This window comes from Tamandua tetradactyla, chromosome 4 (genome assembly GCF_023851605.1).
Source record: "Tamandua tetradactyla isolate mTamTet1 chromosome 4, mTamTet1.pri, whole genome shotgun sequence".
Lineage (NCBI taxonomy): Eukaryota > Metazoa > Chordata > Mammalia > Pilosa > Myrmecophagidae > Tamandua > Tamandua tetradactyla.
The window spans coordinates 186,606,934-186,633,406 of record NC_135330.1 but is presented as its reverse complement, the minus strand read 5'-3'; the positions used below and the strand labels follow the sequence as shown (position 1 = coordinate 186,633,406).

Sequence of the window (26,473 nt, the reverse complement as noted above, 5' to 3'; positions counted from 1 at the left end):
CTTATTTCAGTCAAGCTCATTGTCAAAGGAGGAATATGAAAAATGGATTTTGGTAGAAATTTTTAACCAGTTTCGCTGATAGAACTTAAAATTTAAAATTCTCATTTAGATGTTTGTTTTTTAAGTCCTATAAATGTTAAGACACAAAATTCTCATATATTCAGAAAATAAAGGTGTATTATTTTTGTCCCATTAAATAGTTTTTAATAGCTGATTTAAAACAGCCTGGAAGGAATATATTTGTAGTTTTTTAGCAGATTATCATATATCTTGTCCCAAACTGTTTAATATGGGTTCCTGATTTTGTGAAATGTTTTTGTTAGGGCAGAGAAACCTGTCCAAAAGTAAGGTGGTATTTTATAAATATTACAGTCACAGATGTATCAAGTGGGCAGGCCAGCTAGAATGTATTCTAATGTTTAAGACCACTATTTGGCACTCTGTGCTTCTTTAAACCTTAATAATAAATGTTATACATGAAGTTGAGTGGCAGAAGTAAAGCATTTCTGTTGCTAAAAGCTTATTCTCTAGTATGTACTACCAAGTGAATAAACACTTCTGTATAAAATTTTATTGTTAGAAAACTATTATGCTAATATTTTAAAACTATCTGTAATCTTAATGCATGGTTTTGCCCTATTGTAAATGTTTTATTTTATTTTTATTTTTGTTTCTTGCATGGGCAGACACCAGGAATCAAACCCGGGTCTCCGGCATGGCAGGCGAGAACTTTGCCTGCTGAGCCACTGTGTCCCGCCCTGTAAATGTTTTAATATAGTTTTAAAAAAGTATTGGAGCTACTATTGGAATTCATAATAAATTTATTTAGGTTATAATTTTAAATTTCTTTAATATCTGTATTTATTTTTCAATTAGGTTCTCCCTTGAAACACATTTTATATATGCTTTCTTACAGTCCAAAGCTATGAACTTATATGAGGCCTGCCTTACTTTGTTGCAAGTATATTCTAAGAATAATTTAGGACGGCAAAGAATAGATGTTACAGCAGAAGAAGAGCAGTACCAAGACCTGCTTCTCATTATGGAACTTCTTACTAACCTTCTATCAAAAGAATTCATAGATTTCAGTGATACAGGTATGGTGTATTTTAAACTTTGTTTTATGGTTATTGTTGGTGTTGTCTTTTTTTTGGTCATCATTTTTATTAAAGTAAAGGAATGTTTTCTTAAGTGAAATCCCATGAGGATGCTAAATTTACAAAGTACATGAAAATAAATCTCTTTGGTTCAAGTGAGAGTGGAGAACCAGCAGTCCTTTCTGCTTGGTTTTCCTCTTAGAATAATAATAATAATATTTTCCATTTATTGAGTTTTTATTAAATACAAGGCAGTGTTCATACTTATCACAATGAAGTAAGTATCCTTGTTATACTCGGTTACCACTGAAGAAACTGGGGCAGAGAGAGGTTAAGTAAATTGTCCACAGATATCATTTGTTAGTAGGTTGCAGGACTGGGATTTATTTCCCAGTATGTGATTCCAGAACACATTCTTCATAATTACACTATGTTGACAAATCCTCCACCTCCTCGAGGCGTCCACCACCAGAAAATCCTACCACTTCATGGAGTGCCGCCTCCTTTGGAGTGGAAAACACTGACCTCTGGAATTTACAGGCCATGCTGCAGACCTAGACCAGTAGCTCACCAGCAGCGTGAACCTCAGTTAAAATCTCAATTATTTGTATGGTTTTCCTGTACTTCCCTCTCAGACCACTGCCATTTTACCTTAGAACAAAATAGATCCCTTTTTATAAGGGAAAAATGAATCTTATCTAGAGTTTATTTCCATATTGTGCAGATATTGGTGGTAGTAAACACTTTTGACAGCTTCCTTATAATGTTGTTTTCCTAAGATGGGTGTTCTAACATTTGTTTATCATAGCTCCCAGTAGTTGGTTGTTCTTTCTGTTTCCTTTAATAATTCAGTCTCTCTTATAACTGCACAACAGTTTTTAAAATATCTGCCCTTTGCTAGGCACTATCAAACCTCGTACTCTAAAAGGTTTATTCCCTTTTGCAAAATTACCCAAGGGAACCTAGTTGAAATAGTTTGAAAATTGGCGTTCTGCACTTTCCCTCATTACCAAAGCCTTACCTACGCTTTGCCTCCAGGTCCAGTCTCCCATCCAGGGTCCTTCCATATCTTTCAGGTTCATTAGGTAGGGACTTCTTAATCAGAGGTTCTTGTGTTTTGTACTAAGTTCTTAACATTTTCTAAATCATATGTCCTTAAAAACCTGAGGTAGTTATAGACCCTTTTCCTTTAAAATGTACATTATACCAACCCACAAAGTTTCACCTACACTATTAGTTGTTTCATGAACTCTTGAAACTATTCTGTCGGCTTCCTAGAGGTGCTAGAATCCCATGTTAAGAACCACATACCCAGAGTAATCTGTGGCTCAGTTTGAACCTAGAGCTGGGACATATATTCATTTAGATGATTTATTGTCACAATTACCCTTATATATCATGAATCAGCTCTTCATTTCAGATTTCTCATTTCTAGAAATAGTATCATTTTCTTTGTTTCCTATTCTGTGTCTGAAGCACCCACCTCCCATCACAAACGTACTAATTCTAGAAATCCATATTTTAAAAAATTCCTCAGATGTTTCTGATGTACTAGCAGATCTAGAAAGTACTGTTTAATGCATTTTCAGAACAACTTTTCCTGAAGTAAAAATTTTATCATATTTCACAACTACTTAAATACTACAGTAGATTCCAGCATTGGACAGTAATATAATAAGAGAAAGAAGATGGGGCATTCCACATTTTCAGAATACTCTATAATCTTATTAAGAGAGATTATAATAGAAATAAACACCTAGAGATAGGATGATGGCAGCTCTTGCCAGTTTATACAGCCTTCTCTCTTCCATCTTTTTTACTTTAAACTGTATATTTTGAAATACCTTCAAACTTACCAAATAGTTCAAAAGTTATTACCCTTCTTTATTATCTACTAATGGGTTTATTTTGGCTTTGGGGCTTGAATCTATTTTCACTTTCATAAATGATTTATTCAGTTTTGATGGTTTCTTAATGTTACAAATGCAAGACTGCATTATCTTTGTTTCAATAGATGAAGTGTTTAGAGGACACGAGCCAGGTCAAGCAGCAAACAGATCAGTATCAGCAGCTGATGTTGTTTTGTATGGAGTAAACCTAATTCTACCCTTGATGTCACAAGATCTTTTGAAGGTAATTAAGGAAAGTAAATGTGAAAATTGAAGCTATAAATGCTTGAAGTTTAAAAACGTTTTAGACAAGAATGTATCTCTGATTTAAAGAGTTGTATCTTTTGAGTGCTCATGAAAATAAACTATTTTCTTTTCTTTCACTGTAACTAACATGTCATTCACACTTGTGTATGCAGCTCAGTAACAGAGACCCTCACATAATTTTTTTTCTGGCCCTGATTCCTGCATTCACTGATATATTAGTTACTAATTATGTCAAGGAGTTCTACAGAAAAAAAAATATGTCCTTTCAGAAACTGAGTTCTAATGCTAGCAGTTTTGACTCTTTCATCAGCTTATGTGTTTTTCTCTGATACTTTTTTTTACTTTTTGTTATTTTTATTGCAGAATATCCACACACATCCCATCTAACCATATTATTCAATCAGTGGCTCACAATATCATCACATAGTTTTGTATTCTTCACCGTGGTAATTTTTAGAACATTTCCATTACTCCAGAAAAAGAAATAAATTTAAAAAAAGAGAGAGAACTCATGCATCTCCTACCCTTTACCCTTCCCTCTCATTGACCCACAGTATTTCAATTTACCCAATATTTACCCTTTATCTCCCCCTATTATTTATTTTTATCCTTTATTTTACTTCTTTATTCATCTGTCCATACCCTGGATAAAACAAGCATCAGACACAAGGTTTTCACAACCACACAGTCACATTGTAAAAGCTATGTAGTTATACAGTCGTGTTCAAGAATCAAGGCTCCTGAACACAGCCTAACAGTTTCAGCAGCTTCCCTCTAGCCACTCCAAACTAAAAAGGGGTATGTATATAATGCGTAGGACTAACCTCCAGGATAATTTCGGACTTTGAAATCTCTCAGCCACTGAGATTTATTTCGTGTCCTTTCTCTCTTTCCCCTTTGGTCAAGAAGATTTTCTCATTCTGATGATGCCAGGTCCTATCTCATCCCCAGGAGTCAGATCCCAATTTGCCAGGGAGATTTATACCCCTGGGAATCATGTCCCATGTAGGTGGTGTGGAGAGCAATGAGTTCACCTGCCAGGTTGGTTTAGAGAGAGAGGCCACATCTGAGCAACAAAAGAGGCTCTCCTATGGACTCTTAGGCATAATTGTCAGTAAGCCTAGTCTCTCCTTTGCAGGAATAAATTTCGAGACCCAAGCCCAAGGGTTCAGCCTATTGAATTGCAAGAATATCAGGAATTCCCCATCTGGAATATTTCCTCCCTTCTCCTCAGTCCCCGAAGGAGTCTTTATAAATAATTTTCTTCTCTGCCCAAATTTGGGATATATCAGGGTATTGCAGTAACCTGGACAAACTAATAAGATCTCACACCCTATTCAAGATTCCATCTAATTATGGTGTTCAAATAAACTGACCATACAAGTTAAATTAGATAATGTGCTACCAAAAATACAAGTTTTGCACCAAATGAACATCTCTTCCTTTGGCCTTACATATAATCCTTTACTCAATTATTCTGATTTACCTTAGACCTATCCAGATCAGCTTCATTCATATCTCTAGATGAAATCTGATCACTTTTTCTGCTTTTTAAACAGTTACTGTGATAGTCAGATTTAGCCAGGGGTAAATCTAACTTGCATAGCTTCAGTGCTCTAATTCTGTGTCTCAGGTGTCATATAAATACCCAGAGTTTCTCTTTGATACTTGTTGAACAGCCTTCTGAGGTCGAGGGATTGAGCAAAGAAATGCATTTTCTAAGCCATGCATTTTCTAAACCATTCCAGGTAGAAATGGGATGCTAAGAAGACCAAGACTAATGCAGTGTTTTAACTTTTGCTTATCCTAACTACATTGTGCTGTGGTTTCACCAGTCAGTATTAAGAGTGTGGTGGTGGTGGTGATGCTGCCCTTTTACTTCCTCCATATATACCATCAGAGAAAAGGGGTCTCTTATCATGAGTTGTCTGTCATAGGCGGAAAAGGGGAGGGGACAAGGACTTGAATGGAAAGGAAGAGTGAAGGCTCTGCGTTATAGGAAGAGAGGGAGAGAGAGGTAGGAAGGAAGAAAGAGAAATGGAGAAAGAGAAACATTTGGAAGTAGAGTGTGAAAAAAAGAATGCGGTTAGATTTTCAGGATAGCAGGAGCTAACTATATTCTTCTCCCCTCAAGAAATGTCTGTTTAACTGTTGGAAAGGATACTGAAGACCTAGTGTTTGTTTAGTTACCAGCAGGATGAGGAATTTTAACCAACTCTGTAGGTTGATTTGCTTTTAGGGTTTTTTTTTTTCCTTCCCATCAAAAAAAAACATAAACCACTTAGGTCTGTATTTTCTTAAGTGAAGTTAAAATGTAGATTACCTTCTTTTGCCTCAGTTTTCCAGGACTGTGTAACTGGGACAGTTCAACTTTAGAAGTATGAAGGGTAAACACTGTTCTCTGCATAGTCTTAACTTGTTACCTCCTTGTATTTTTACAAAATACTTTTCCATTCACAAAATAAGTTTATTCCCAGGTCATTAAATAATTTTAGATTTGACTGCCTTATTTTTTCAAGATTAACACAGAATGTCTAGAATTGACTGTAGCTTTCGTTAACTGTAAAAAAGATAATTGTTTCTATTTTGTTTACTTTCATGTTAATTACAGAAATATTTCCCACATTGTAATGTATTTTTAAATTTAATTGTCTTGTTTTCTATCTCTTGTACATATTTTAAAGAAATCATTATATTTAGAGACTGTCAGTTATCACTTTTTTAGATTAATGCAAATAAAGATTATTGTTAAATGTCTAAATATTTAATATTTCTTTTTCAGTTTCCCACACTTTGTAATCAATACTACAAATTAATCACATTTATTTGTGAGATATTTCCTGAAAAAATACCACAGCTTCCTGAGGATCTGTTTAAAAGTCTGATGTACTCCCTAGAGCTAGGAATGACATCATATCCTTTAAATGAACATTATGATCATTTGTCAATTGGGAGAAAAGATCTTACCTGAAGAAAAGTTTCAAAAATTTGAATTTTTGTTTCTTCATTTGTGGTTTAGTTTTATTTCTTCAAAAAGCTGTTACCTCTGTGTTTTACTATGCCATCTATTGCTAGTTTACCACATTCTGCCTTCTCACAAATTCTGAGGAATTTGGTTCCCAGTCCCCAAGTCATTCTGAGAGCCCTAATTAGTAACGTCATTTACTATTGCTAGGTCTCTATTTGTAGATCCCTGACACAGATATTTTTTTTGTTGCTGTTTAATTTGTATGTATCTTTAGCAGAAACAAACTAGAAATCCAGCCTAGACTTAAAAAGAAAACGCTGATAAGTCATTTTAAAAACTTTTGAAATATATTTTCTTAAATAAGTCAGTAAAGACATATTGTCCTGAATTATCAGAATTTATTTCTAGACATTGCCACCTATTTGATATTGGCCATAATTATTTTTATCTTTTATAAGCCAAGTACATCTAGACTTGTTTGTTCTTTGACCTTTGTGATCAGAATGAGTTCAGAGGTTTGCCAGCTTTGCCTGGAGGCCTTGACACCATTAGCTGAACAGTGTGCAAAAGCGCAAGAAACAGATTCACCACTTTTTCTAGCAACACGGCACTTTCTTAAGGTAAGGTGTTTGGGTGATGTGTGTCAAAATCATCTGCTTTGATAAATGCAAGTAGTGCACATAATTCCTCATTCAAATGAGGAAATGCATATGATCTTTCATAGAGGAAATAATTACTTTCTATTCACATGGAGATCAACTTCAGGACACATTTTTCTCCACTTTTATTTTGTATTCTTGAAAATTGATATGACAAATATAAATAGGAATTTGAATTTTGATTTTTCAGTATACTATAGCAAGTAATAACATGTTTAAGTTATCCTTGGATTTTTTCATAAACCACTTTCTTTAATTTTTAGATTAATAAATAATCATCCCTTTTTCAGAGTGGGGAGGGGGGTTGGAGGTTATATTTTATCAGTGTTTATTTTTATTAAGAAGTCTTATTATGTAATTTCAGCTGGTTTTTGACATGCTGGTTTTGCAAAAGCACAATACTGAGATGACAACTGCTGCAGGTGAAGCTTTCTACACTTTAGTGTGTTTGCATCAGGTATTGTATAACAGATCTTTTCACATGACAATTCTGATTCAGGATTGCAAAGAGGGTGTTCAAATGATTGATACCTCCCATTCTTTCAATTGATGCCTCCCATTCTTTCAGCCTCCTCATTGGGTCCAGCTTTTTATTTCATGTTTATCTGACAAAACCATTTGTCAGTTATTAAGCATTCATTTTCTACTTTTTTCCTTATGAATCATCCTTTGCAATAATCACTGCCCCAGAGCTTTTCCTAAAACAGTGTGCTAGGAATCAGGGATATGAACATGAATGAATAATGTATACATGATTTTTATTCTTGAGGAGCTCCTTGAGGAGATAAGATGAGTAAGATTGGGATTAGGAGGAGAACTCCTTCAGAAATTGTGGAACATTTCAGGAATTCATATATTATTTCATTTTGCTTTGTGGAGCCTTTAGAGATAGGAGCACTCACTGATTTGAGGTTAATATAATGGGGGAAAAATTTATCCTAGCTCACTTAACTCCTTTCCTTGGTCCAATAAGATAGGTATCCCCTAGTGTATGAGTCATATTGGATCTTCAGCTACATCTGTTTCCCATCAGCCTCTCCCATGCACAGCCACATCTCCCTGCCTGACCAACTGGCTAGAGAAGCTGGGGAATTTTTTATGCTACCAGATGAGTATGGAGACCTTACGCTTGCTCTGGCTGGCTCTCAGGGTTTGATTTTATTTCCGTTTTTTCAAAAGATAGGGTTTGGGGGAGGTCTATCCTACTGCTTAAAGACCCTTCTTACAGACTTCCTGTACCATCTGCATGCCAAGCTGAAGGTGCCCTAGGACTCTGTCTGTTGCCCTCTCCTCAGGAGACCCCTTTCTGTAAATGTTGCCCACTTTCTCAGGGCTGTGGCTTTCCTCTGTCATTTGGCTTCCTCGTTCCTTACTAGGAAGGTAGGCTTCTTGTCTCCCCATCATAAGCCATTTTCATTCTGACTGCATTCTTTTCCTTCCTTTTTGAAAAAAAAAAAAAAAAATTTACACACAGGGTCTTGGGAATAGCTGGTATGCCATCCTCCTGGTCTGGCTCCTGAGGTACTAACTATCATCCTTGTGAATAGAGGCAATATGAGATGATACTTGGTTCCATATGAGCAGGGAGATTAGGGCAGTTACCTGGTTCCTTGCTGTGAGTGAAGGGTTGGTATGCTTCTTAGTACTCCTTTTTTCCTAATGTAATTAACATTTTGTTTTACCTTTTTGGTCTATAATGAGATCCAAAGAAGCTAATGAAAAATTAGACCAGCTCTTTTTCAAGAGAGCTTATCTTAGAAAGCTGCCCTGGTTGAGCTTCCCTAAAGTCATAACTACTCCCCTTTATAAGGTTTTATTGCAGAGGATATTTAAAATAGAAACCCCACCCCTGCCAAATTCCTATGTTTAGTAAAGTCCTTTTCCTATCCTTTCTGTGAGAGCCGCTGGCCACATTTGCACAGCTCCAGTGCTCTGCTTCCACTCCGAGAAAGGACACACATGTACTCCTCCCCAAAGCTCCCAGCTATGTTTGTGTTGGTCTGCTTTCTTCAGACTGTGTTGCCAAGATACTTTCATAAGGCATCTGGAAAACTGTCAGTGGTCATGTTATTGACCTAGGTTATGTATAAAATGCAAAACAAATGAAAGATGCTCTGAAAAAAGGTAGGAATAATCTGATTTGAAAATACAGAATAGGCAGCCCAATAGTCTTTATTCACATGGGCTGTGGAGTCAGACTGCCTGGATTCCTGCTTAAAGGCAGTGCAATCTTAGATACATTACTTAATCTCGATGTAAAAACCTTTGTGTGTAGTAAGGAATCCTCCCACATAGAATTGTTTTAAATATTGAGTTTATGTGAGAAGTTGGAACAGTACCCAAAATATAGTAAACATTAAAATGAGTTGTCAGACCCAGCCTTTTAGGATCTCAGTTGCAGTAACTGGTATGATCTACTTGTGCAGTATTCTGACGAAGATGTATTTTTATTTGTATGCTATTTCTTCAATAGGCTGAATATTCGGAATTGGTTGAAACATTACTGTCAAGCCAGCAAGACCCAGTTATATACCAGAGATTAGCAGATGCCTTCAACAAGCTCACTGCAAGCAGCACTCCTCCTACGCTGGATCGGAAGCAGAAGATGGCCTTCCTAAAAAGTTTAGAAGAATTTATGGCAAATGTTGGTGGTCTCCTTTGTGTAAAATAAATAGCAAAACTTTATGCTTAATTTAGAGCCTTTCTGCAAAGTGCACTGAATTGCCGAAAGTTGATTCGAGTCTTGTTCCTGTTCCTCTGTTCTTTGGCCATTTTGGATTTTGGAGAGCCTGAAAGTTTGATATGTAATGCAGTGAAACAGGAGAAATCAACTTCTGCTATTAGGTGTTAGCCACAATCTGTCAAAATATGTGTTGTAGGTTTTGAATGGAGATTCAAAAATTTCAAAATGAAATTCCATATATGTGCAAACAGATATGGGCACCATGAAATACATATTCAGTGCCTTTCCCCCTTTTATCCAAACATAAGTGGCTAGCCAAAGTTTAGAATTTTTGTCATTAAATATTAGATGGATATATGCTAGGCCAGTGTTTCTTAAAAGGTTTTAATTTTTCCATAAGGATGACTGCATCACTTGAAGAGCTGGTTGAAAATGTAGATTCTTGGGCCCAACCCTAGACCTTCAGAATTTTTGCATGTTGGACCCTGGGAACTTAATTTTTCTAAGTTCTCCATCTCCACCCCAGAAGTTTTTAGATTTAAGGCAAACGAATTGGAAATTCTTAAGAGGTTTTATGCTTTCAAACTTGTTTCCTCCCTTTGACCATTAAGTTTATGATACAACAGGAAGGAAAAAAACATCACCATGTGTTTTTTGGCTTCCTTTTAGTTCTGTCTCTCTTTCTTTATTGTAACATCAACTCGGTGTTGCAGGTTTTGTGTAATACAGGTCTCTATATCATAATCTAAACTTGAGGAGGAAAATACATGTATATTTTTGTTCCATAAAGTGAACTTTAGGAACTGTAGCCATTTCATTGCCTTAATTTTTAAAAATAAAATACAAGAAAGAGCAGATTTGTTTTAGGAAGAAACCAAGTCTTGATGCTTGAGAGTTGGTTTAGATATTAAACTTGCTATTGACCTGTTGCCCCTTTTGATTGTGTAAGTATTTATGTGGGTTTATGAGTGAAACAAAGGCTCATACATGTGTAGGCTAACTTTGAATGTGTTTCTGTCCAGCCACATAGCCCATGGCCAATGATCTACTCTAAATGGCTTTTGCTCAAGCAATAACTATTTTAAAGGTTATAAATTACTGATTCATACAGACTGTTGTTTGTTGGGGCATTAGGGGCAATAATTATGCTAGAGTGGGTATGATACTCATTTCACAGGACCCACATCAATTTTATTTAAAGGATTAAAAATTCACTTCAGATCCCCTAGTTTGATTTTTCTAATCAAGATTTTTGTTTTGCTGCCATTTCTCTCTTGGTTCTGTCTGCCAGCTTAATTATGGAAGTGAAAGTTCATTTTATGAACTGCAAGTATGTGAAATTCTGCCCTAGACAATACCAGAATCATACACTCTAGACAGCTGGAGGACTCTGTAGTTATACAAGTGTACTCTGAAACTGGTTTAGAGGAGTGGCCTTTCTCTTTCTAGTTCTTGACACCCATATACTCAGCTATTCTCTGAATATAGTTTTATATCCGAATTACATATAGCATATACTTCTTCACGTGTGATACTCTGCAAAACCTTATATAACTCTGTGCTATTTCAAAGCAATTATAGTTAACAAAACTGGAACATCTAAATTACATCCAACATGTTGTGCATGTGTACATAGGTGTGAATGCAAGGCCTAGTGCCATAACTTCTCAAGGAACATTTCCCTTTTATTTTAGTACCATTGAATAACATAACAATTGAAGTAGAGCAGAAACATCTTGAAAGACTGTTGGGGGGTAGGGATGAACTAATCACTGCTCGTGAAATACACATTTTTTTTTTTGTATTTTAAATAAGTACTTGGAACAATGCATTTATTTTTAGATTTCTTCTTTTCTCCCTTAAAGAACATATGCAACAGTAAACACTTTGTTTTCCATTGCTCTTGGTTTTTATTTCCCAGCTCCTTCAGGCTTTCTCAATTGCTGTGAGTTACATGTGTTGTGTATGTGATATAGTTCCTTTGCCAAAGGGCGCTGAAACAAGCAACTGACTGGATAATCCATTGGCCATGACGCAGCTCTAATCACATAGTTACGACAGATAAGGATGAGTAAGGAAGGAATGCATCTGTATTAAATAACTTATCTAGAAGAAATGTATTTGATAAATTTGCCCAGATGCCATTATTTGAGTGCAATTTTATTAAATCTGTTTTAATTAAGACAACATTTACTTCAGATTGGACCAAATAATACTTAAGAGATCATCAGAATATTGATTGATGGGAAACTGGGGAAAGAAAGGAAAAAATTCACACCACCTTTTAGGTAATGGGGATGCCACTTAATTAGTAGTGGCTAGACAATTTTCAGGGTGTTGTGTATGTGCTTGCCTGGTTGCCTATTTGTTTAGTTTTTTAGTTTGGGCCTTTTTTTTTTGCTTTACTTTGTTCAGTTTTGTCTTTTGCTATGTTTAGTAGCTTTTCAGTTTTGTTTTGTTTTTTTAATATGTTGGCCCAGTGGGTGTCAGAAACACTGGCTTAATTCTCATACATTGATTTTTCCTATTAAGACTATTAAGTTGTTAAAAGATTTTTTAAAACAAAAACATTAACTGTGCCCTTTTTATATGTATGTTAAAGGAACATTGTCAAGCATTTGATTTTTAGGTTTTTTGTGTTTTTATAAAATTTCAGTTGTTCATAATTATTTAACCTCTAGTTTTCAATTTGTCCTTTGTTCTATTGACTTTTCATTTTATTTTCCTTGGTTCATGTTTTCCAAGGCTCAATCTCTAGGGAATTCCAGGAACAATCACTAAGTACTTTGTAGTTTTATAATTTATATTTATGTAACAGCACCTACGTCTATGTTACTGTAGCTCTGTTAGAAGGACTGGCTTTGCTTTTCTGGTCCTTCTGTGGAGGGGGGAGCTATCTCAGTAACTGAACTACTTGATGGTATTTGACAGTATCCTTTGCAGCAGTTATTCAGGTCTTTTTCCTGGGTGTCTCATAATCTGTTGGAAGTCAGTGACATGTTAACATCATTGCACTGAATTTTCATCACATATAAACCACGATATTTTATGTAAAAAAAACAAAACTTTGCAATATTTTTTCAAATTGATTTTAAGAACTCTGTCTTATTTTATTGTCAACCATGTATCTAATTGTATTACATTCTTCTATTCAGATGAGATGATAGCTACTTTATTCCCTACAATTTTCACTTCAAAAACAAGCATCTAAATGATTTCCTCCCATTTGACATTAACACTCCTCTTACTTTCTTTAATTTAACTTTCTCTTACCTAAAATGTCAAGTCTTTCCAATTCTATTATCAGCATGTTTCCCATTTCTATTAATATTGTATGGGCCCTGCAAGTATTGAAGGGAACTAGCTATAAAGTGGATTTCAAGTTTGAGTATCCTAACATACACTGCCAGTTTGAATCCTGAAAATATTTTTCTCTTAAATTTTACTTGTTTTCTGTATGCCATCTCTGTCAGTATAGGTGGTTGTCATTAGACCTTACTAAGTTTGCTGTTTGTGATGGATGACTGTTGTTATTGGTTCCTAAATAAAATATTAACCTCTTAAGTCAGAAGGAACCTTAGTACTTCTTAGGGTTGTTTTCTTTTTAAACCAGAGAATAGGGAACTGATTGGATTATGAGTTTTTGACAGTTTTCTATAAATTCTTCTAAAAGCAATACAGCTGATTTGAGAAAATAATGTTTTTAATTATTTTTAAATATAAGTGGATATTCTCTGATTTGGTAACTATGTTTTGAAAACACTGCATTTAAGAATTCTTTAAGAATTGATTTTCTAAAATTAAAACTTGTCTAAATTAGGCATGTTGCTGAGCTTAAAATTATTTGAAAGTACCATGGTTAAAGTTGAATTTTAAATATATTTTAATTTAGATGTAAGAAATATTAAATATGCCTGATTTTAATGGGATCCCATGATATACGTAGCCAAAGAATATATTTGGTTCAGGTAAAGATAAAGGCGTCATATAATAAGCATCCATTCTGTTTTAAAGAGGATGGTTGAGGAGATCTCTTCCTGGCCTCCGGCTCCATGTGTAAGTTTTTCTAAAGACTGAAATATTCCAAAGTGGCTTTGGTAGTGATTTTCTTGTAAGAACTGGGAGATGTGGCTTGTACACTAGGTTCAGAGGGCTTCTTCCACAACTATTCTGAGAAATCATTCACTGTAGTTTGTTCTTCACTTATTCCCAAGACCTTCCTTGCAGTAGAGAGGTTTTGTTTTCTCTTTTTCATTCTATATTCTTAGCCCTCTTAGCTATTAGGAGCTGTCAGATATATGCTAATAGCTAGTTTTCCTGGCCTGAAAATAAATAATGCATCTGCATTATGTACCTAATGGGCATCTGAGTACAGTTTTCTTGGTGTGGTATCCCTTACCACATAAAATTATGATAAACTGAAAATATTGGTATTGCAATTTGATTCTCTGTACAAAAAAGCTCTATGCAGTGAGTTTGAAGTTTAATAGTCACAAAATGTTAACACTGCTACCATTCAGCACATGTAAATTTTTTTAAATTTATAAATATTAAAATTTTAAACTTATACAGTAAGACTTTTCAGTTTTTTAAGAGACCCAGGGATGAGTATACTGTTTAAATATTTACCTCTATTGAGCAAAACTAATGAAGGTATAGAGTTGCAGTTAATTTTTCAAAAGATGCTACAATGTGATTTTAGGAAGTAAATCAAAGCTATGTATTAAGCCAGTTACACACTGAATATTAAATTGATAAAACTTTATTTGTATTTTTAAAATCCATACGTGGGAGTTAAAATGTGTCTTTTCACTAAATATTTTTATTACATTTTTGTTTTGACCATGTGTGATTTGTTCATGGGTGTTTAGCTAGACTGTTTTATAAAACTTATTGTAATGGTGCTAGTTCATTTACCATCAGAGGGTGATTGACACTGGAAACATTACACAGTCATAAAATAATTTTAAAATTAAAAAAGAAATATCCATATAGATAAAATAAAGATTTGCATTATCTTCTGGGAGAACCTCCAACCCTAATAGAATTTCTACTGTATACTAGACAGTCTTTTACCCTTTTCCCAATCTTAAATCTTGTAAACATATGCAGTGAAACGTTATTTAAGGGAGAAAGTGCATTTTGAAAATATATTTATTTTAAAATTGATTTTGCCTTGACTGTGCATTGATTTATCATGGTATTTCTTATTCAGACTTGATTGCACTAAAAAAAAAATTAGATTAAGAGGACTAGCTAGGGTGTGCTTTTCAAGTTTTTGTTCCCCCTCTTTTATAACTAAAGGGGGGACCTTAGGCACAGGTGACTATCATTTGAGAGACCCATAGATGATTTTAAAGGCCTCAAATATAAAAGTCCATTGTTGTTTTATGAAAACTTCTTTAAAATAGTGGTGCTCTCCAAAAATACCACAGGTATATATCAAGTGTTCATGGATAGTATCTTTGGCCCATTGATTAGATTATGAAGCTGTTTGTTTTAAGCATGATATCCCAGATCAGAGCTTTAAATTCTATGTAATCTCAAATGGCAGTTCAAGGTTGCCTTTAATCTTTTAAAACTAAGTAGAAGCAAAGGCCATATTAAATAGAATGAGAAAATCCTCTGCTTGAAAATTCCATAGACCACTTGTATACTCTGTCAGTCCTAGCCCATAAATCAGCATCCCACTGAGCACTTTCTTTGTAAATTATTTTTAACATCTGGCTTGAGGGTGTACTGAGGTCAGTCATAGATTATTTCCCAGAATTGATGAATGAAGGAACTGAAGCAAAGAGAGCTTAAATAAAATTAAGATGTGCTAAATATTTTTATTCCTGTAAAGTTTTTAATTTTTGATAGTGGTCACTCCTGCCTACTTTGCCAGGTTAGTCTTCAAACTAAAAGGCAGGCCAAAATCTTGGGCTGTCATCTTCATTTGTACATCTGCTTAAAGTGTGCTGCCCTCGAAGATCCTGAGCACTGGCCTGGTAAAGCTGTTTGAATTGATGGCCAGGGTGGGGGCAGAATGACCTAGATTCAGCTCTTAACTAGCCACTTAGGATCTATGGGCCTGTCATCCATATTAAGGGCTCATAAATGTTGTTAGTTCTTTTTCCCCAAGAAAAATTTTAAAACATAGTGATGGATAAAGCATATTAGTACATGCTCAATAAATTCCATTATATTAAGAGATTATTTCTAAAAACACATTTTGCTTCATTAGATAATGGGTCCTAACATGAAGTGTAAAGCCTTTTAATCATTAATTGTTTTTTAGTACTGCCATATCTTCACACCCATTCAATGTGATCTTACAGATCTACCACCGTAGTGGTACTTTGATAGAATTCATCATACTATTTATGATATCTATTTAAAATGAGAAAATAGGTTTGTTTAAGTCCACAGTTTCAGTTTCTGTTGAATATGCTAATACTCTTCCAACAAAAAACTGCTAAAAGCGATTCCCAGGTGAATTTCATCCATCATTACTTCTTTATAAGTTAGTCTGTTATCAAATAAGTTTGAGAAATAAAACAAGTTTTTTACTGTGTGACTTTAATGCACACTGTGAAGCTCTAAGAGACTAATGATATTTTCCTCCACTTATTTAATACAGTCTTTTCTCAAAGCATCTTATGGAACTGGAATTTTAGGAAACACCCTTATGACATGTTTAGGATAATTTCTGAGAAATCCATGATAAAGCACTTGGAAGAATGCACCTGAACCTGTTGTCATTATAGGTAATTACTATTTGTTTTTAAGACATAGAAAAGCAGCCTAGCTTTATCTTCATCTTGAGATCTTCCCACAGTGATCTCCGTTTCTTTTTTATGTCATTTCTATGAGGAATTTGTTTTAGATATAAAGATGAACCTAAGTCATTTCTGGGGCAGTGCAAAAGTGGCTCTGTGGTAGAATTCTCACCTGCCATGCCTGAGACCCGCGTTTGATTCTTGGACCCTGTCCATGCCAAAAAAAAAAAAAGAAAAAGTAAAAATAGTGGAAAAGTAATTTCTGATTATACAAAATAAATAATCCTGAATTAAAATTGATCAGGGCCAGTTTAACATAAGTAATTTTCCCTTTACTTCAGTAAGAATTACTTGGCCTTTGATAACTTAAAATTTTACAATTTGTGGAAACCATTAAATTACAGTGCAAACTTTTTGCCAGGGACATATTAATCTTCATATACTACTGACATGCGCATGAAGAATTAACGTTTTTGGTGGGTTTATAAAGATTCAAACTCCCTGACATCTACGGTCACTTTATAAAAATACTGTGTAGTAATATACATTACATCCAGGTAACTATTACATCGTACATGGTTTTAAAACAACTGAAGTTTTGAAAGATTAAAATGATCTATTTCATACCAAAATTAATTTGCTTTAACTTAAACTTTTCTGTTAAGTTAAAAATCAACACTCTCTCCTATGTATGAAACACTACTTCAGTTAAAAAAAAAAAGTACTGCCGTGAAAGTTGGTTATTAATTGCTTTTTGGTTTATGCTCCTTGATTTCTTTTAGGTTTATGTATTTTCTTTCCTGCACCCTTGCTAAATTATTTGGCCTTACAGACTTAAGTAAAAAAAAAAAAAAAGTTGGAAGCATGCTATTGCCATAGACCTGAAAACCGTATTTTAAATAGAAATTATGGTACACCCACAGTTATATATCCACTGATTCATGATATAAATGATCATGAACCATTTATATTATCATTGCCTCATTATCAGAAAAGATTTAAAGCTACTCTACAGTAGTGTCTGTAAAACTAAACAAGATAATGGAATTTGGTAGAGACGATGGAGTGAAGGAAGGTGAGAACATAATACACATTGCTTTGGAGATGGAGAATATATCACTTACGAGTTGCTAACTGCCAAGGTTTAAGGAAACCTTATTACTAAGTGCCTATTATGAGCCAGGTACCGTGCTTGATGTTTTAATATGTATTGATCAGTAATCGCTACACATTGTGAAGACTGAAAGACTAAGCACGTCCGCTGAGGAAAAGGTATCATACATTTCAAAACATTTTCATGAAGAATGTTTCTGCCTCATAATTATATTATCAGCCCAAATCGTAGCTGGTCTTTCAATTTGAAGAAGACAGCTGTCTACATCATCTGTACCACACACCAATCAGATCTTGAACTTATTTGATGCCTTCTTTACATCAAAACCAAAAATGAAGAGCGCATATGGATAAACTTATATTAACCAGGATAGTTTAGGAATGCAAGTCATAGAAGGAAATCTGATTAAAATGCAGTTTTTTCTTTCAGGTTGTAGAAGTTTTTTTCTATTCCAACCAACGGTATAAAGTCTCAATGTCTCTGACCAATTGAAGCACTTGAACAAACGAGGTCTTCTGGTTGAGTAATATTTCTGAAAACCTGTATCAGCTCAGTGTAAAACTAAAATTTCTAGAAATGCGTTTAACTTGAAGGGAATCTAGTTAATTTACTTTAAATATTTTATTGCCACCATTCTTGGAGGCAAATGATGAGAAAGAGATGAGTGAGAGAACAATTCCCACCTGGGCGCTCTTTGAGAACTGTAAACGGCTGAATTGAAACTGCCCGAAAACTTCTCCAACCTTCCGGAAACATCTGCAGGCAGGTATTGCGCGCATGCGCGTACGCAGCTTCAGCGGCCTGCTCGCCAGGCTGGTGGGGGAACTGTCGGTACCCCGAAGCAGGCTTGGGCTCCACCTTCGGGCCTGGGTTCTGCGCGTGCGCAAACCGGGCTCCGACCGGCCGTGCCCAGTCTTCGGCCTTCCGGGAGACTGCGCACGCTCGACCGGTGAGTGAATGGTCGGCGTTCGGAAATGAGTGTCGATCTTTTCGCTGCCCATGGGCTCGGGAGGTGATAACAGATCTTTTGTTTCCTAAAATTTTCTTCAGTGGAGTGAAGGAAGAGACGTTTCATTTTTGGTGGCGGGAAGTGGCAGACGAGCTCTCGCTGAGCTAAGACCAGCCCTGTGCCGCGCGGACCCACAAGCCCCACGGGCCCCAGTGCTCCAAGGTTCCCTCTGGGTCTGTCCCGCCGCTTGTTCTCGTCAGACATTTAGGCATCCGTGCTGCTGAGGAGGGAAAGTGAATTCTCAGGTCAGGGCGGCCCGCGGCGAGTTCGCTTCCTAGCAGGAAGAAATAATCTTCCCTGCACTAGGCCTGCCGTCCTTTCCGTCTGATAAATGCAGCTTGAGAAATGCCCAGCCGGCTTTACTTGTTTAATACTTGAGGTCAGTCATGCATTCAGTAACTGTTGGAGGATTTAAGAGGCAGATCCTGTGCCAGTTCCGGGGGGCGGAGGGTGCTTTCGAGGGAATGGGGAATTGGCCGTGCAGATGGGCAGTAGCATTATATATGGTGCAAGGGTAAGTCCTGTGATTGGTGGAGTACAGAGTACAGTAGGATCAAAGCGGGGCACCCACCCCGAGGATTGGGACAAGTCAGGGAAGACTTCCTGGAGGGAGTGATGTGTCAGACCAGATACTTGATAGAAGTTGTGCTTGCACTGGCATATAGAGCTCATTGCATTGTACATTTAAGATCTACCTTTCACTAGATAAATTCTGACTCTTAAAAAAATCGGATTTTGGTGAGCGAGAGGGTGGGATCTGCCTCAGGCTGGGGAACTCTAAATGTGTATGTGAAAAAGGAAAAGAAAAATTATGGCCCAGCTTTTTTTCACAGAATCATATAACTTTATTTGAAAAGTATTTAGAGAACGTCTAGGCCAGGCCAGGCTTCTCCATTCAGATGTGAGGCTTACACCCTGTCCCAGATTTGCCCAGCAATTTAGTGAGTCAGGAATGAATCCTAGGTTAATGCTGTTTGCACTGGATCACACTGCCTTGACAGAAGGCAGTATTGTATTGTGTGCAGTCGTTTAGTAGGGACTCTTGCTTTTAAGTAAATTTGGTATGTGGACATTGAAGAACTGCATGTGTATAACTACATGTGTATATACCGTTGAAATGTGATTGGATTTACACATTACTTTTTAGGATTACAGTGGTAATATAGAGTTAAGTACTGTTTAAAGATATGGAAGTTAACCACAGCTCATTAGGAGCATGCTAATCCCTACTGATACTGCACATTAATGTGTCCATCCCTGTATTCATGCTGTTCCTTCTTTCTATAATCCTCACTTTTCATCCTTTCCTCTCTCTCAAGACCAACTGCTGTTTCACTTTTCTCCTCTTTCTTTTCCTATCCGTACTGTGATTGCATGGCACTGAATGGTGTTTCTCTAACAGAGGGCGCACCACATTTGGGGAATTATTTATTTGTCTCTTGTGTAGAACAGGGTTTCTCAGCTTTCCCACTTTTGAAATTTTGGGCCAGATAATTCTTTGTTTTATAGGATTGTCCTGTAAATTGTAGGATGTTTAGTAGCCTTGCTGGCATCAACCCATCAGATACCAGTGGCACCTTCCCCTGTTGTAACAACCAAAAAACGTTTCCATACATTGCCAAGTGTCCTGTGAGGGGCAATTTTGGCCCCCGGTTGAGAATCACTGATCTACAATATATCCACATGAGGCTCATGGTCAGTTAAATGATGGTATAACAACACTGCCCAACTCCTGTAGATTTGAAAAAACCACCTGAATCCCAAAAGCCTAGTAATAAATTTTTAAGATGATACACAGTGTGTGATGAAGTAGTGACTTAAATAAAAATATATATATGTATTATATTAAATACTAAGGTTCATTAAATTTAATCTTTAGTAATGTTAGTTATATAAACAGATTTCAACTTTTCCCCATGTAATAATAAGTGATATACCCATGAACTCATTTTAATAATGTAAGAAACAGTCTTTGATTTGCTAAAATTGCAACCCCCTACTTACTCCATATGTTCCCCTATTGATGCCATCTAACTTACATTTTATTTATTTTATCTATACTTCGCCTCTGCCCTACTACAAAAAAGACAAAGATTTTGAGTCTGCACACCAAGAGTAATGCTTAGAACAGGGTAGTTAGTGCCTCAGTAAATGATTAACAAATGAATAGGTTTGATAATACTTTGAAGTATACTTTTATTATCTATTTTTAAATATAAATTGACATTTCATTGCCTTTCACAGACATAAAAGTGAAGAATTTTCTTAAACTGCTTTTCAGAATTTTTTTCTTTTGCACTTAAAATTGGCTTGTTTCTTTCTCCTTTTTTGTGTTAGTGAAGTTGTAGGTTTACAGAAAAATCATGCATAAAATACGAAGTTCCCATATATCACCTGTTCTAGTTTGCTAGCTGCCAGAATGCAGTATACCAGAAACTGAATGGCTTTTAAAGGGGGAATTTAATAAGTTGTAAGTTTACAGTTCTAAGGCCCTGAAAATGTCCTAATTAAAGCAAGTCTATAAAAATGTCCAAATTAAGTCACCAACAAGAGGTCATCTTCACTCAGGAAAGGCAGATGAAGTTCAGGGTTTCTCTCTGAACAGGAAAGACACATGGTGAACATGGTGATGTCTGCTAGCTTTCTCTACAGACTTGTTTTATGAAGCTTGCCAAGGGGCATTTTCCTTCTTCATCTCCACAGGTCTCTGGCTGCATGGGCTCTGTAGTGGTTTTCTTGGCTCTCTCCAAAATGTTTCCTCTTTTAAAGGATTCCAGTAAGCTAACCAAGACCCACCTGGAATGGGTGGAGCCACATCTCCCTGTAATCAAGGGTACAATACCCACAGTTGGGCGAGTCTTTTCTCAGTGGGGATAATCTAATCAAGTTTCCAACATGCAGCATGGAATAGGGATTAAAAGAAATGGCTGCCTCCACAAGATGAATCATGATTAAAGCATGGCTTTTCTAGGACACATAATCTTTTTCAAGATTATTCCAGCACATGACCCTATTATTAACACTTCATATTAATGTGATACTTTTTTTTGGGGGGGGGGGTGCCCCGTTCGGGAATCAAACCAGGGTCTCCTGCATGCAAGGTGAGCATTCTACCACTGAACCACCCATGCACCCAGTGTGATATGTTTTTTGTAATCGATGAAAGAACGTTTTTTGTGATTGTATTATAGTCCACGTTCAACATAGGGTTCAGCAGTTCCATAGTTTTTTTTTTATTTTTATTTTAGTACCGTATATACAACCTAAAATTTATCCTTTTAACCGTATCAGATATGTATATCAGTGCTGTTAATATGTTCACAATGTTGTAACACCATAACCACCATCTGTTACCAAAATTTTCCATCATCCCAAATAAAAACTTGTACAATTTAAGCATAACTCCTCATTCCCTACCCTACCCTAGTCCCTGTTACCTATATTCTAGTCTCCAACTCTATAAAGTTGCTTATTCTAATTATTTCATATCAGTGAGATCATACAATTTTTGTTCCTTTGTGTCTGACATACACTCCATGATATCTTCAAGGTTCATCCATATTATAATCTGTGTCAGAACTTCATTACATTTGTTAGCCAAATAATACTCCATTATGTATATATACCACATTTTGCTTATCCATTCATTGCTTGATGGACACTTAGGTTGCTTCCATCTTATGACAGTTGTGAATAAATATGCAAATATGTTTTAGTCTTTGCTTTCTGTTCTTTTATGTATATGCCTAGAAGTGGGATTGCTGGATCATATGGTAATTCTATACTTAATTTTCTGAGTAATTGCCAAACTGTTTTCCACTGGGGTGGCACCAGTTTATATTCCCATCAACAATAAATGAGTGTTCCTATTTCCCTACATCTTCTCCAATATTTGTAATTTTCCATTTTTTTTTCATAGTAGCTATTCTGGTGAGTGTGAAGTAATACCTTATTGTAGTTTTTGTTTTTGTTTTTTCTAGTTGTAGAACATCTTTCAGACTTTGACATGGGTTACAATTTCACAGTTTCAGGTTTTTACTTCTAGCTGCTCTAAAATACTGGAGACTAAAAGAGATATCAATTTAATGATTCAGCATTCGTATTTATTTGTTAAGTCCTATCTTCTCTGCATAATTCCACCATCACCTTTGATCTTTCCATACCTCTCTTTGGGGTTGTTTGGGCTGTAGCCATTCTAAATTTTTGCTATTGGAAGGGTCTGTCACTAATATGGGGTAGGGAGGTACAACTATCTGATGTTCTAGAGAGGCTCGACTAGGTTTCATGGCTTACCTGGACCAGGGACCCATCTGGAAGTTGTAGGTTTCTGGAAAGTTACTTTAATGCCTGGAACCCTTGTGGAATCTTATATATTGCCCTAGGTGTTCTTTAGGATTCGCCAGGATGGTTCTATTGGGGATTGGGGGGTATTCATTTTGTACTCTGCTACTTTTGTGTTCATTTATTAACTCTAGTAACTTTGTTGTGGGCTTTTCAGGATTTTTTTATATATATAAGATCATGTCATCTGCAAATAGGGAGAATCTACTTCTGTTCTAATTTGGATGCCTTTAGTTTCTTATTCTTGCCTAATTGCTCTGGGTGGAACTTGCGATACAGTGTTGAATAACGATGGTGACAGTGTGCATCCTTGTCTCATATCTGATCTTAAAGGGAAAGTTTTCTGTCTTTCACCAATAAGTATGATATTAGCTGCAAGTTTTTTATATAGGCCTTTTATCCTGTTGAAGAAGTTTCCTTCTGTTCCTAGTTTTCTAAGTGTTATTATCAAGAAGAGGTGCTGGATTTTGTCCACTGCCTTTTCTGCATCAATTGAGATGATCATTGTTTTTCTCCCTTAATTCTATTAATGTGGTGTATTATATTAATTGATTTTCTTATGGTAAACCACTCTTGCATACCTTTGATAAAACACACTTGATCATGGTGTAATTCTTTAAATATGCTGCTGGATTTTGTTTGCTTCTATTTTGTTGATTTTTGCATCTGTGTTCATAAGAGATATTGATCTATAATTTTCTTTTCTTGTGATAGCTTATCTGGCTTTGGTATGACAGTTATGTTGGCCTCATAAAATGAGTTAAGGAGTGTTCCCTCTTCTTCAGCTTTTTGGAAGCATTTGAGCGGGATTGGTCTTAATTATTCTTGGAATGGTTGGTAAAATTCTCCTGTGAAGTCATGTGGTCCTGCGCTTTTCTTTGTTGGGAGATTAAGAACCAAACGTTTGGTTTTGTTGATTCTTTCTGTTGTTTTTTCATTCTCTATGTCATTTCTCCCTGCTGTCATCTTCATTATTTCCTTCTTTCTGCTCAATTTGGGTTTGGTTTGCTCTTTTTCTAAATCCTCAGTTTTGAGGTTAGGTCTCTGCAAATGAGTGAGATCTTTCTTCTTTTTCTAATGTAAGCATATAGAGCTATAAATTTCCCTCTTAAGGAATTTGCTACATTCCATAAGGAAGAAATGGTTTGAAGTGTTTTCATTTTCATTCACCTCAAGATATTTCCTAATTTCCCCTGTGATTTCATCTTTGAGCCATTGGTTTTTTAAGTCCATTTTTAATTTCCGTATAGTCATGAATTTCCCAGTTCTCCCTCAGTTACTGATTTCTAGTTTCATCCATTGTGGTTAGAGTAGATATATTTTATGATTTTGACAATTTTGATTTTATTAGACTTGTTTTATGAACTGACATTTGGCCTGTCATGGAGGCCATGTGCACTAGAGAAAAATGTGTATTCTGCTGCTGCTGGGTCAAGCATTCTATATATGTCTAGTTGGTCTGGATATATATTTGGTCTAGTTGGTTTAAAGTATCATTCAGGTCTTCTATTTCCTTATTGAGCTGCCTAGATGTTTATCCATTACTGAATATTAATGTCTTCTATTTATGTAGAACCATCTATTTCTCCCTTCAGATTTGTCAGTGTTTACTTCATATATCTTGGAGTTGGAGCTCTGCTGTTAGATACATATGTATATATTTATAATTTCTATGTCTTCTTATTTAATTTGTGCATATATAGTGACGTTCTTTGTCTCTTATAACAGTTTTTGGCTTAAAGTCTTATTTTGTCTGATATTAATATACAGACCCCAGCACTCTTTTGATTACTACGTCTGTAGCATATCTTCTTGCATCCTTTTATTTTCAACCTACTTATGTCTTTGAATTTAAGGTTAGTCTTTTGTAAACAGCATGTAGTTGGTTCATGCTTTTTTAATCCATTCTGACCATCTCTTCCTTTTGAACAGAATATTTAATCCATTTACGTTTAAAATAGCTACTGATAATGTAGGACTTTTTCCTACTATTTTACTATTTAGCTTTTGTTAATATTATACCTTTTGACCCTCAATTTTTATGTTATGTCTACATTCATATTTATTTGGTATTTCTGTTGTACCGTATTGGGTACCTATACCTGTTCAATCTGCTTATATATTTTTTTCATCTATTTTCCTTGTAAGTTACCATGGGATTAAAATTTAACATTCTAAATATAAACAATCATATTTAGTTTGAGGGACATTTTACTTACAGAATTACAGTGACTTACCAGTCACTGATGTTATGTAATAATTTTTTAAAATTAGTTAAATTTTAATTTAATTTACTAAATTTTAACTTATTAATTTTAATAAATATTAAATGCTGAACATGTGTAATAGTTATATTAAAACTTTGGTGATAACAATAATGTGAGCATCTGGATATTTTTGTCTATATAGCTTAATAAATAGAACATTACCAAGACTGTGTATTCTTCTCTAAGTCTACCCCTCCCTCCTAAAAGTAATCACTATCTTGAATTTTGAATTCATTTGTTTTTCTTTATTTGTCTTAGTTTTTTAATTCATTTACTTTTTTCCCCCCACCTGATCACTCTTTTACTTAAAAAAGTCCACCAGGGCAGTGCAATAGAGGCTCAAGGGCGGTGCAGTTGTGGCTCAATGGCAGAATTCTTGTCTGCCTTGCCAGAGACCCAGGTTCAATTCCCAGAGCCTGCCCATGCCAAAAAAAAAAAAAAAAAAATTCTCCATCTTGTTTGTTGAAGAATCATGACTATTGAATATGTTGAACCTAATATAAACTATAACAAGGGACAAAAATGTGTTTTTAAATTTTCTAACATCATCAGATTTCTGCTGGGTGAAGTACAGTTCTTCAACATTAATAGTAGTTGGAAACATTGTATATGACTGAAAAGGAAAGGAATGGAAAAACAACAGGATCGCTTCTCTATTTTATGTAAATTTCCATTGCAATCTCCAAAACTAGCTTACATGCAGTAGGTGCTTTGTTGATTATGATAATAGATTGCACATTTTCTATGGACTAATGTCAGCACATGAATTCATTTACTTTTATTTGCATGTTTTTGAACCTACGTAAATGGAATCATTAACAGTATAAGTAGTCTTCTGTGACTTGTTCCTGAGATTTATCCTTATTAATACATATAGTTGTGGTTAATTTTCACTATTGGGGACTTCCACTTCAAATAACAAGGACTAATTTTACCTTCCTACTTGAAATAACTAAAATCAGACAACCATGCACACAAAAAAACAACAGACAAAATATATGAAAAGATGTTTTTCAAGATACTGAACTTCACACAACATAGGCAGTGATCCTTAAGGGAGGGGAACAACCAAAATGAGCCTTGCGATTGCCCTAGCTTACTGCCTTGAGAGAGTTCTCCAGCTACTGTGTAGGGAGGGGCAACCCAAGCAGAACCCAGCAGATTCCTTTAGAGAAGAGAGCTGCATAGAGAAAGAAATCCATAGAGCTGGAGAGGGACCTCCTTGAGAAACTACCTGAACCTAGGGGGAAACATCTGAAAGAATTTCAAGGAACAGTTCTCAGGGCTCATTCATGACTGGGAATAGTGTCTCTTCCCACCAGCCAGACTGTAAAGCCTCATAATTCATAGGATATTGGGTAGAAGTCTCAGAAGGGTTTGCCTTTCTGGTAGGGAATAATTGGTGTTAGACAAAATTC

At 35.6% G+C, this 26,473-nt stretch overlaps 3 protein-coding genes across 11 annotated transcripts in view; 2 read left to right on the top strand and 1 right to left on the bottom strand.

Annotated features, from left to right (window-relative positions):
• The window catches only part of XPO4 (exportin 4), a 154,504-nt gene extending 138,652 nt beyond the window's left edge, over positions 1 to 15,852 (top strand). For 2 of the 4 annotated variants that reach the window (XM_077158811.1, XM_077158812.1), the window contains exons 18-23: positions 917 to 1,097; positions 3,112 to 3,230; positions 6,036 to 6,167; positions 6,725 to 6,841; positions 7,245 to 7,337; positions 9,354 to 15,850. In XM_077158811.1, the coding sequence (XP_077014926.1) occupies positions 917 to 1,097; positions 3,112 to 3,230; positions 6,036 to 6,167; positions 6,725 to 6,841; positions 7,245 to 7,337; positions 9,354 to 9,551 (840 nt within the window). In that variant the 3' untranslated portion in view covers positions 9,552 to 15,850. Of the gene's footprint in view, positions 1 to 916; positions 1,098 to 3,111; positions 3,231 to 6,035; positions 6,168 to 6,724; positions 6,842 to 7,244; positions 7,338 to 9,353 lie in introns of all 4 variants that reach the window. The other 2 variants (XM_077158813.1, XM_077158810.1) reach the window with 2 other exon arrangements.
• LOC143681628 (uncharacterized) overlaps positions 1 to 18,820 on the bottom strand; it is a 102,245-nt gene extending 83,425 nt beyond the window's left edge. For 3 of the 5 annotated variants that reach the window (XR_013174755.1, XM_077158819.1, XM_077158818.1), the window contains exons 1-2: positions 18,122 to 18,820; positions 16,497 to 16,532 (exon numbers count right to left, since the gene is read on the bottom strand). Coding sequence is in view for 4 of the 5 variants with exons in the window: in XM_077158819.1 (XP_077014934.1) it covers positions 16,497 to 16,532; positions 18,122 to 18,439 (354 nt within the window). In the remaining variant the exon portion in view is untranslated. Of the gene's footprint in view, positions 1 to 11,701; positions 12,543 to 14,094; positions 16,533 to 18,121 lie in introns of those variants that run through there. The other 2 variants (XM_077158817.1, XM_077158816.1) reach the window with 2 other exon arrangements.
• The window catches only part of EEF1AKMT1 (EEF1A lysine methyltransferase 1), a 33,529-nt gene continuing 25,314 nt past the window's right edge, over positions 18,259 to 26,473 (top strand). Inside the window, exon 1 of one of the 2 annotated variants that reach the window (XM_077158815.1) lies at positions 18,259 to 18,387. Coding sequence is in view for 1 of the 2 variants with exons in the window: in XM_077158814.1 (XP_077014929.1) it covers positions 18,413 to 18,450 (38 nt within the window). In the remaining variant the exon portion in view is untranslated. Of the gene's footprint in view, positions 18,451 to 26,473 lie in introns of both variants that reach the window. The other variant, XM_077158814.1, reaches the window with a different exon arrangement.